The sequence below is a fragment of the Anomaloglossus baeobatrachus genome, chromosome 2, assembly GCF_048569485.1.
Source record: "Anomaloglossus baeobatrachus isolate aAnoBae1 chromosome 2, aAnoBae1.hap1, whole genome shotgun sequence".
Taxonomy (NCBI): Eukaryota; Metazoa; Chordata; class Amphibia; order Anura; family Aromobatidae; genus Anomaloglossus; species Anomaloglossus baeobatrachus.
The window spans coordinates 665,268,650-665,280,925 of NC_134354.1; the positions used below are offsets into that span (position 1 = coordinate 665,268,650).

At 43.9% G+C, this 12,276-nt stretch overlaps 1 protein-coding gene across 1 annotated transcript in view; it reads right to left on the reverse strand.

Annotated features, from left to right (window-relative positions):
- The window catches only part of B4GALNT1 (beta-1,4-N-acetyl-galactosaminyltransferase 1), a 350,827-nt gene that overhangs the window by 81,185 nt on the left and 257,366 nt on the right, over positions 1-12,276 (reverse strand). Inside the window, exon 4 of the mRNA XM_075334473.1 lies at positions 2,693-2,799. Within this exon, the coding sequence (XP_075190588.1) occupies positions 2,693-2,799 (107 nt within the window). The remainder of the gene's footprint in view (positions 1-2,692; positions 2,800-12,276) is intronic.

The window sequence follows — 12,276 nt, forward strand, 5'->3', positions numbered from 1 at the left end:
ACCTCCGGGGTTTCCCAGCAGTCAAGACCCGATTGAAGGCAACAGCTCAAACGGTAAAGGGAAACACAGTCACCGCCAAGGCTACAGTTCCCAGGGCCAGAGCCTGCGGGCAAAAGGGGCTCCCTCAGCATCCATCCAAGCTGGGGAGCGGGTTACCGGTGGGAAGCCATTGGAACCGTAAACACAACATAGGTGCAGGGAAAGGCAGTCACCATCAACCTACCGGGAGGAGAAGCACCGCAGCCGTCTGTGGGACACGTCCATCCAGCCGTTTGTTTTACCGGAGACTTTGCATTCGTCATCGGCTGAGTGAGTACCACCGTGCCGTGCGGCACAGTGCTGCCCCCGCGACCCTGCACCTCACCAGGCTCCGCAACCCGCCTGCCATCCCTAACCCCTCACCGGGCCCCGGGACAACCAACCCCCCTACCCACGGAGGGGAGAACCAACATCCAAGCTGCTCCCTGCCATCGCTCCCGGGATCCCCGTCCAGAGCAGTGGTGGTGTCACAACCTCACCACAACCGTGGGTGGCGTCACGGACAATATCCCTAAACCAAACCTCCCCCCTTTCACTCACGGGCGAGGAACGCCGCCCGAGTCCCCGGGATCCGGCCTAGCGCTCGAGCCACCGAGCAGCAGCAGCAGAGCAGCCGGACCCGAGCAGTGGGTGAGCGCAGCGTCCCCTCCTCCGCCCGTGACAAGAGCTTCATTCTGACCTTGTTCTTGCTCTCATAGAGATGCATTGAGCACTTGTGATGTAACTACTGGCTTCTAGCCAGTCAGAAGTAACAGTCACAAGATGGTGCGGTGAACTGGAGTGACGTCGGTAAAAGGTGAAGTAGCCGGAAAGTGAGTAATGACAGGGGTCTTATATTTAAAGTTCCACTCCAGCGCTGAAAAGAAAAATAACGCTGGAGTGGTATTCGAAGAGCTTTTCTGCACTGACGTCTATGAGAAACCTTCAGAAAAAATTGTGAAATAAATATGGTGAAGTAGAACTGTTAAAAGAATTCAGCACAACTTGACGTGGTAGGATGCGATTTCCTATACCTCTGAAAATGGATAAAGGGTTAACTGCTGCAACAATGCTTCACTCTGTTCAGGAGATTTTTTGTTACCTTTGTACAGTATGAGGTCATTAGGTGTGTCTGGAATATTTAGTAAAAAAAAACCCCACAATTGTCGGTTCACCTATGTGACAGTGTTCATAGAAGGATAAATAATTCTACTACACTCTATTGAAATCAAAGGATGGATAGACATGTTAATGATATGTAAATAATACATGAAATAGAAGCAACATTATCAATACAACTCAATTTATTCAGAATCAAGTATGAGCACCACGTGCAGGCTGAATGCACTTACAGGCTGAATGCACTTGGGAACCTAAATCATCAAGGTCCCTTTGCAATTGTCAATCATTAACATCCCAGCTGGGGGGATTCTGCTCCAAATACTGCCTTGAAAAAATGGTAACTTAAAGCTCAACAGAATGAACATATATCATATGTTCAGTCTACTAAGCGTCTTAAGGTGAGTGCACATGATTTGGGTTTGCAGTGTTTTGGATGTAGCGTGTTTTCAGTGAGTCCGAAAGACTGTGCTGTACATTACAAGCACAGTGGATGGATTTATAGAAATCTCATGCTTACTGTGCTTTTTTTCTCCACAGTGTAAAATGACTTGCAGCGTGGCTTTCTGAGTTGCAGCATGTCAATTTATTCTGTGGAGACGTGAGTATTCTCTGTCCATCCATTACTAACATCAGGACTTGATGCCAGCTGTCAATTCACAGCTGGAATCAACCCCCATAAGCTATTATCCTGATTGCCACCACACCAGGGCAACGGGAAGAGCCGGGTACAGCACCAAAACTGGCACATCTAATGGATGTGCCATTTCTGGGATGGTTGTGGGCTGCTATTTTTAGGCTGAGAAGGGCCAAATAACCATGGGTCTTCCCACCCTAATAATATCAGCCCCCAGATGTCTGCTGTACCTTGGCTGGTTTTGAAAAATAGAAGGAACCTCCTGCCTTTTTTTGAAAAAAAATATATAAAATTAAATAATTAAAACAAAACAGCATTGGATCTTTGCACATCTTTTACACATAAAAAAAAAACTGAATTTCAGCATCATCCTTTTTTTTTCAGTACTGGTCACACTGATGCAATCTGTGTGATGTCTGTATTTGAACTGTGCTGCCGGCAAAAAAGAGTACGTGTAAAAATAGACACCGCAATTACCAGAGACTCCCTAAGGCTGGAGTCACACTTGAGTGAGGATCGCATCACCTGAGCCGGATGGCGACTTTCCTGACCTGGGTGTATCAGCTTCATGTATTTCTAGGCAGCTGACATGCTCCTGTCAGGAGAGAAGCTGGCCAGTCAAGGTGATGCGATCCACAAATGTGTGACTCCAGCCCACCAAGGCTAATCCTGAAATATTTCACCAATGAGGGCCCCACTTTAAATTTTGTCCAGGACCCCAATTTGTCTAAAACCGTCCTTATTGCTGATAAAACAGTGATTGTAATGAAACCGCAAAACACGACCTGATTACTGGGCTCTCTTCCACTACATCATGGTGCTCTGCTCTCAGATTACATACCAAAAAGCTTGATGACATTCCTAGCCCATAAACACTGTGTTCACATACCCTTAAATAACAGAAAAACTGGCACACACCTGGTATGAGTATTGTCTTCAGAGGACGGACTTCCACGCCTTGAACAGGGTACTGTAATGGAGAATTTGCTTCTGCAATAATAATTTTGTCTGCTGGATTATATGACCTGATGGAGAGAATGAAAAAGAGAAAGTGTTAACACATTAGGGAGGTCTCAAACATAGCGATTTGGGCAAAAAAATGTTTTCTTGGTGTTTTTAGGCTTCTTTTAGCCAAATGTTAACTGGAAGCCAATAAATAAATATAAAACCACTATGGTACCAACAATATTTTTGGGGGGTTGTTTGTCTTTACTTTGGCTGAATTTATTGAGCGCATGTTTTGTTTTTTTTTTTTTTTAAAGGTATGGGATTCCATCGCCTTAAAAAAGCATGTTAAGAATGAAGTTCTAAAAATTACTCAAAAGACGAGGGATTCTACAACCCAACATTAAAGCTAAGTAACGTGTTTGAAAGAAAGCCTATGCCAAGCCCAAATTTATAACATGTTATCATATAGCGCAAGAGCTGCTTTTTCCTGCTTCCATTCTTTGTGCAGAAAATCTGCTATGTTTATCAGTTTACCAAAATTGGTGTGATTTTATGAAAATTAATAGTGTGATTAAAGACAATGTTGAACTGTACATTTTTTGGTGTATTTTTTCCCTAGGATTCATGTAAAAATGCATGTTTTTAACCCCTTAACGACTTATAACGTGCTTTACACATCATTCATAAGTCGTGTCTCTGCCTTTGATGCAGGCTTTCATGCTGAGTCCGCATCTTTCCCTGCTGCTGAAGCTGAATTATTCAGCCTTCATCCGTCCCATCAGCCACGGGTGGAGTGGTGCTCCACCCGCAGCTAGTAACCTGATAAATGCAGATGTCAGTCTTTACAGAGGCACTTAACACTTGCCAGAAGGGGGCAGGCTATTCTGACTCCTTATTGATGCGCACCTGCCAATGTGTTATCATGAAAGACAGGAGTCTGCTGAAGAGGGTGGCATCTGTAGCTGGCATTCATAGGAGACTGTGACATTGCTATATATAGAACACATGATGAGACCATTAGAGGTTCAAGTCCCTTAAAGGAACTATTAAGTAGAAAAAAAGTTTTGAAAAATTATAAACATTAAAATTACTCCCTTTTAGCACATTAAAAATTAAGAACTACAAAAATAAATAAAAAAATACACATACATGGTATCGCTGTGTTCGAAAAATATAAAACAAATGAGAAAAAAAATCAAAACGCCAGAATTGCAGTTTATCTGCCACCGTAACAGAAAAAAAATGTAATTACAGGCAATTAAAACATGGTATATACCCAAATAAAATACCAATAAAAACGTCAGCTCAAGGTCCAAAAAGACAAGCCCTCACACAGCTCCACCAAAAATTACCAAAAATTAAAAACGTTACGGCTTTCAGAAAATTGTGACACAAGATTTATTTATTTTTTCTAAATTTCTGAACTTTTTTTTCACCACTGAAATAGATACCAAACATGTATAGTTTTTATTTTATATAATCGTCCTGACCTGAAGAATCATACTGCCAGGTCAGTTTTATGGTTAAATGAATGCTGTAAATACCAGTTAAAAAAACCCATAAATATTGCAGAATTTCACTTTTTTTGCAATTTTGCCACACTTGGAAATTTTTTTACATTTACCATTACATCATATGATAAAATGGATGGTGTCATTCAAAAGTAAAAATCATCCTGGAAAAAACAAGCCCTCACGATTATATCTACAGAAAAAATGTTATGACCTTAGGCATGAGGAAGGATAAAATGAAAATGCAAAAATAAAAAATTGACCAGTCCCTAATGGGTTAAATGTGGAATCCTAGTGTTTCTACACATAAAACAGACTAACAGTGTCATATCTACAGTAAATAACATTAAGGGTGTTTGTCCGCGATGAACTTTTAGTGAGATTTCGACTCTGCATATTTTCGCTGTGTCAAAAATGCATCTTAACAGTTCCAGCAAATTAGATGTGATTTATAGAAATCTCCTGCTCACTGGATTTCTTTATTAGGGCTGCTTCTCACTTGCGAGTTTCTCGCAGTAGAGCAATGCGAGAAAATCTCGCATTGGAATCGGACACATGTTAGTGAATGATTCAGCTCTCATCTGCGATTTTTTTTCTCAGTCCAAATCGGACCGAGAAAAAAATCGCAGCATGCTGCTTTTTTGCGAGTTTCTCCAATACAAGTCTATGGGAGCGTGTAAAAAAATCGGATGTCACGGGACGGCACTCACACCATCCTAGTGACAGCCGATTTTCTAAATACATTTCTCGCATGTTTCCTAAAACACTGGAAACGAGCGATGTCTCCCAATGTCTGTCAATCACTATTCCCTGTCAGTCGGTCTCTCCCTCTCGGTCTCTATTCTCTCTCTGTCGGTCCGTCACTATCTCTGTCCCTCTCTCGCAGTCTGTCGGTCATTTTCCCCTCCTCTCTCATACTCACTGTTCCCCGATCTCCGGCGCTGCGCTGCACGGCTTTCTCACTGCTGGGGGGGGACACGCCCCCACGCTGAGTGACAGGTGTCTCACTGCACCCAATCACAGCAGCCGGTGGGCGGGTCTATACCGTGCAGTGAAATAAATAAATAAATAATTAAAAAAATGGCGTGCGGTCCCCCCCAATTTTAATACCAGCCAGATAAAGCCATACGGCTGAAGGCTGGTATTCTCAGGATGGGGAGCTCCACGTTATGGGGAGCCCCCCAGCCTAACAATATCAGTCAGCAGCCGCCCAGAATTGCCGCATACATTATATGCGACAGTTCTGGGACTGTACCCGGCTCTTCCCGATTTGCCCTGGTGCGTTGGCAAATCGGGGTAATAAGGAGTTAATGGCAGCCCATAGCTGCCACTAAATCCTAGATTAATCATGTCAGGCGTCTATGAGACACCCTCCATGATTAATCTGTAAATTACAGTAAATAAACACACACACATGAAAAAATCCTTTATTAGAAATAAAAAACACAAACACATTCCCTCATTACCAATTTAATAAGCCCCAAAAAGCCCTCCATATCCGGCGTAATCCAGGATGCTCCAGCGTCGCTTCCAGCATGAAGGTGACAGGAGCTGCAGAAGACACCGCCGCTCCGGTCACCTCCCAGTAGCAACTGAGGTGAGTAGCGCGATCGGCTGAGCTGTCACTGTTGGAGGATCCAGCGGTGGCCGCGATTAACCTCAGTGACAGCTCAGCTGATCGCACTACTCACCTCAGTTGCTGCTTGGAGGTGACCGGAGCGGCGGTGTCTTCTGCAGCTCCTGTCACCTTCATGCTGGAAGCGACGCTGGAGGTCCGTGGAGTACGCCGGATATGGAGGGCTTTTTGGGGCTTATTAAATTGGTAATGAGGGAATGTGTTTGTGTTTTTTATTTCTAATACAGGATTTTTTCATGTGTGTGTGTTTATTTACTATAACTTACAGATTAATCATGGAGGGTGTCTCATAGACGCCTGACATGATTAATCTAGGATTTAGTGGCAGCTATGGGCTGCCATTAACTCCTTATTACCCCGATTTGCCAACGCACCAGGGCAAATCGGGAAGAGCCGGGTACAGTCCCAGAACTGTCGCATCTAATGTATGCGGCAATTCTGGGCGGCTGCTGGCTGATATTGTTAGGCTGGGGGGCTCCCCATAACGTGGAGCTCCCCATCCTGAGAATACCAGCCTTCAGCCGTATGGCTTTATCTGGCTGGTATTAAAATTGGGGGGGACCGCACGCCATTTTTTTTTAATTATTTATTTATTTCACTGCACAGTATAGACCCGCCCACCGGCTGCTGTGATTGGGTGCAGTGTGACACCTGTCACTCAGCGTGGGGGCGAGTCTCACTGCAACCAATCATAGGCGCCTGTGGGCTGGGAAAGCAGGGAATACGAGATTGCTTAATGAGCGGCCGGCTTTTTCAAAATAGTAAAAGCCGCCGGAGCAGTGTGAATGCCGTGCAGCGCGGCGCCGGGGATCGGTGAGTATGAGAGAGGGCTGCTAACTTCAGTCACTCGGGAGTTTAGTGGTCACCGGTGAGCCCTTCACTGGTGACCGCTAATCAGGACGCGGCACAGACAGAGCCGCAGCATGACAATGAAGTCGAGTTAAGTTCACCAGAGTTCATTCTGATTGTGCGGCTCTGTCTGTGTCTGCTGTCATCTGCCATTCAGCTCTGCTACATGGCTGTCTGTGTCTGCTGTCAGCGGCCATGTAGCAGCGCTGAATGGCAGATGACATAGTAAAAAATACGCATTACACACGCATTACACACGCATTACACACGCTAGTAAAATCATTAATTTATTCAGAAATAGCATCGCACTTGCGTTGCACTCGCTCCTAACGTGAACTAAAATCAGCTGAGTTTTTTTCAGCCCAGTCGGACCGATTTTACTCGCATAGATGTGTTTCCACCCTTACACTTCTGTTCCATCCTAGCCTGTTATCTTAAGTGTTATAAACTCGGGGTCTAGCTTCTATGCGTCCTTTCCCAGAACCCGGCTCCTATTAATCAATTTGTGATTTGGCCAACCCGCTGATCCATCTCCAATAGATCACTCTGTATCTCAGTCAACCTTCTCTCCTCAGGATATCACTATACATGACCTTAGTCTCCTCTCCCTCAAGCGACATCCAAATCATGCGACTTTCTAGACAGACCTTAGGTCTGTTCCTACTGCGAGCTGCGCCCTATCTGATCTGATTGTATGCACAAAAAAGTGAGCTACTTCCAAGCAGAAGCCAACTGCAGAAAGATCCGGTCTACACTGTGTGCAGAATTATTAGGCAAGTGAGTATTTTGATCACATGATACTTTTTATACATGTCCTACTCCAAGCTGTATAGGGCAACTTCCTTTCCTTTGGCAAAATGGGTCAGAAGAGAGATTTGACGGGCTCTGAAAAGTCCAAAATTGTGAGATGTCTTGCAGAGGGATGCAGCAGTCTTGAAATTGCCAAACGTTTGAAGCGTGATCATCGAACAATCAAGCGTTTCATGGAAAATAGCCAACAGGTCGCAAGAAGCGTATTGGGCAAAAAAGGCGCAAAATAACTGCCCATGAATTGAGGAAAATCAAGCGTGAAGCTGCCAAGATGCCATTTGCAACCAGTTTGGCCATATTTCAGAGCTGCAACGTTACTGGAGTATCAAAAAGCACAAGGTGTGCCATACTCAGGGACATGGCCAAGGTAAGGAAGGATGAAAAACGACCACCTTTAAACAAAAAACATAAGATAAACTGTCAAGAATGGGTCAAGAAATATCTTAAGACTGATTTTTCAAAGGTTTTATGGACTGATGAAATGAGAGTGATTCTTGATGTGCCAGATGGATGGGCCAGACACTGGATCAGTAAAGGGCAGAGAGCTTCACGCCGACTCAGACGCCAGCAAGGTGGAGGTGGGGTACTGGTATGGGCTGGCATCATCAAAGATGAACTTGTGGGACCTTTTCAGGTTGAGGATGGAGTGAAGCTCAACTCCCAGACCTACTGCCAGTTTCTGGAAGACAACTTCTTCAAGCAGTGGTACAAGAAGAAGTCGGCATCATTGAAGAAAAACATGATTTTCACGCAGGACAATGCTACATCACATGCATCCAACTTCTCCACAGCGTGGATGGCCAGTAAAGGTCTAAAAGATGAAAAAATAATGACATGGCCTCCATGTTCACCTGGTCTGAACCCCATAGAGAACCTGTGGTCCCTCATAAAATGTAAGATCTTCAGGGAGGGAAAACAGTACACCTCTCGGAACAGTGTCTGGGAGGCTGTGGTGGCTGCTGCACGCAATGTTGATCATAAACAGATCAAGCAACTGACAGAATCTATGAATGGTAGGCTGTTGAGTGTCATCATAAAGAAAAGTGGCTATATTGGTCATTAATATTTTGGGTTTTGATTTTGCATGTCAGAAATATTTATTTTTAAATTTTGTGCAGTTATATTGGTTTACCTGGTGAAAATAAACAAGTGAGAAGGGAATATATTTGGTTTTTATTAAGTTGCCCAATATTTCTGCACAGTAATAGTTACCTGCACAAACAGATATCCTCCTAAGATAGCCAAATCTAAAAAAAAAAACCACTCCAACTTCCAAAAATATTAAGTTTTGATATTTATGAGTCTTTGGGTTGATTGAGAACATAGTTGTGGATCAATAATAAAATAAATCCTCTAAAATACAACTTGCCTAATAATTCTGCACACAGTGTAGAGATGAGCGGACCCGTTGAAGTTCGGGTTCGGTGGGTTCAGCCGAACTTCAGATAAAGTTCAGTTCTGGATCCAGACTTGACCTGAATCCCAATGGAAGCCACAGCAAGCCATAAACAGATCACTTCTGGGGGAGGGTGGGCGGACTTTTTCTATTTTGTTTGCTGCATACTACATCCAATCATGCTGTTACTCCCAGTGTGAGGCTACTTTCACACATCCGGCTTGAGCTCTGCGGCTCAATCCGGCTGTGCAAGCTATGCAACGGATGCGGTGAAAACACCGCATCCTTTGCATAAGTTTTTCCTGTGCGGCCAGTCCGGTTTTTGCCGCTTGCGGCATGCTACTGAGCATGCGCAGTGGCAAAAACCGCATGCGGCGGCCGGATGCGGTTATTGCCGCATCGCACCGCATCCGGCCGCCATAGGCATGCATTGAAAAATGCGCCGTATCGGCCGAATGCAGCGCGATGCGTTTTTTTTTGCCGCACGAAAAAACGTGCCAGGCAACGTTCCATCCGGCCGCCGCATCGGCTAAATCTGCCGCATGCGGCAAAAACCGGACGGAACGCAAGGCCATGCGGCACTAATTAAAGTCTATGCAGGAAAATCGCAACCGGCAGCAAAAAAAAACGGTTGCGATTTTCCTGCAAAGTGCCGGATTGTGCCGCATAGCAAAAACCGGAGGTGTGAAAGTAGCCTGAGCCTTTCAAACACTGCAAGCAGCTCACACTGGGCTGAGCACAGAGTGTACCCGAGCACAGCGATGCTCGATCAAGAGGTTAGCATACATAAAGCACCCGAACTCCAAACTTGAACTCTGATTTTATTTTAAAGTCTTTACTGTTCGGGTTCACTCATCTCTAATCAGATCACTTTTAGCCTCTTCAGAATGCAACATTATTACATTGCAATCATGTTCATTTCATATAGCGTTTATTAAACATGTTTTTAAATGGGTTTCAGAGCATGAAAAATATGAAATAGAAAAATACAAATGACTAAGCCCAATTATTTGTGGATTTTTTTTTCTTAATTTAAAACTGTTTAAAAAAATGAAAAGTCTAAAGCGGGCTTTACACACAGCGACATCGCTAGCGATGTAGCTGGTGAAAGCACCCGCCCCCGTCGGTTGTGCATCACTGGCAAATAGCTGCCCGTGGCGCACAACATCGCTTACACCCGTCACACGTACTTACCTGCCTAGCGACGTTGCTGTGGCCGGCGAATCGCCTCCTTTCTAAGGGGGCAGTTCGTTCGGCGTCACAGCGGCATCACTAAGCGGCCGCCCAATAGAAGCGGAGGGGCGGAGATGAGCGGGCCGAACATCCCGCCCACCTCCTTCCTTCCTCATTGAGGGAGGCCGCAGGTACAGTGATGTTCCTGGTTCCTGCGGTGTCACACATAGCGAAGTGTGCTGCCACAGGAATGACGAACAACCTGCGTCCTGCAACAGCAACGATAATCGGGAAAGGAACAACGTGTCAACAATCAACAATTAGGTAAGTCATTTTGATCGTTAACGGTCGTTTTTGCGTTTCACATGCAACAACGTTGCTAACGAGGACGGATATGCATCAAGAATTCCGTGACCGCCAATGATATCTCGTTAGAGATGTCGTTGCGTGTAAAGCCTGCTTAAGTCCCCTGTGTTAATAAATGAGTTTTTGGCCATCACTGGGTTCCATCCGTGTCTATGGTGAGGTCACCATGATATTACTAAGGCTGTGCTTGCATTAAAGAGATTGAAAGAAGTAGAATACGATACTAGCAGACCTTAGAATGTTACACACGTTTTTTCAGGGCAATTGGAAAACCTTTGATTTTTTGGAGAACTTTAGCGAATCTGGCGAATCTGAACTTCAAACGATGTTATTAGCTCTAATATTTATGCAATTTAAGCAGTCTAAGATTAAATAGATTTTCAGAAAAAGATTTTCTTGAGCACAAACCATCAAAATAGTCTACTTTATTCAAAAATGTTAAGAAAAAAATGGATCCATGATATAAAACTGATGCGTTTCTAATAGACAAATGCCCTTAAAAATAGCACAAATACAAATGAAAACTCTATAAGTATGTGGCCAAGCATAAAGGGAAATTAGTACTGGCAAATCACAGAATGAAGGGAAACCACCATGAGTCATACAAATGAATTACAAAAAACAGGCGGATTCGTATCCTGGTAAAGGAGCAAATATGTCAACACTTATTGAGCGAGGGAAAAAATAGATGTAATACAAATAATTTTTCTGATTTATTGTCTCTGGAATTCTTGTGTCCAAAGTTAAAATGAAATATGCTTCCCGTAACATTTCTGCTAAAAAAACCCCTGATAAGTCTGAATTGTGCAATTTGAGTTAGCTATATTGACAATGTGTTCTGCAATATGCTTTTTTTATAAACTGTTTATTAACATCAATTGACAATAACAATGACAGACAAGACATCCAGTGGGGAAAAACAAAGGGAAGAGAGGAAGGGGGAGGGATGGCAGACAGATTATGCACGACCTGTCCGAGCACAGAACGAAAGTATGTATATCCAGGGGCGAATTAAGGGTAACCAGGGCCCCGGGCTGTTCAGGATCTGTGGGCCCCCCATCCCTACACACGGGTCATGTGACGGCTCCATCATCATACACCTGCAACAGATAATTTCTGAAAACTAGTTGCCGAAACTATAACCTTAAAAACACCCACTAATCTAGTAAATATACCCTTCAGTTTAAAAAAAAAACAAAACAACAAACAATAAGGCAGGGTATTAAACAGTCCAACTTTAAACAAGAATACTGCCCAAAAAAAATAAAAAAATGAGCAAAAACATCCTGTGTGAACATAGTTTAACAAATACTGAAGTAAAATACCAAATGCTCGTGTGCACGCGGTCTTACAAATACTGAGGTAAAAACTCCCCAATACTGAACATGTGCACAAGGCCTTACACATACTAAGGTAAAGATGAGGCCTTGAGGAATGTGCACACGCTGAGTATTTGGTGAGTTCATTACCTCATAATTTGTAAGGCCATGTGTGTACGTTCAGCATTTAGTGACTTTTCTACCTCCGTATTTGTAAAAAATATTGAGGTAAAAAAACTCATCAAATACTCAATGTGTGCACATGGCCTTATTGTAGTAGTGAAAACATATAAGGGGTATGGGATTGGTGTGGGCAGATGTCCCTGCCCTGAACTCTGTGTGTGTGTCCCTCCATTATATCCACTACATACATCATGATGCATGCACAATATCCTGATGGAGGGGCACACACACAGTATGTGGAGTCAGACATTGGAAATATCCAAGATGGAGGGCGGGCCAGTGGGGCACAGTGTGCTGGGGTGTATCACCCA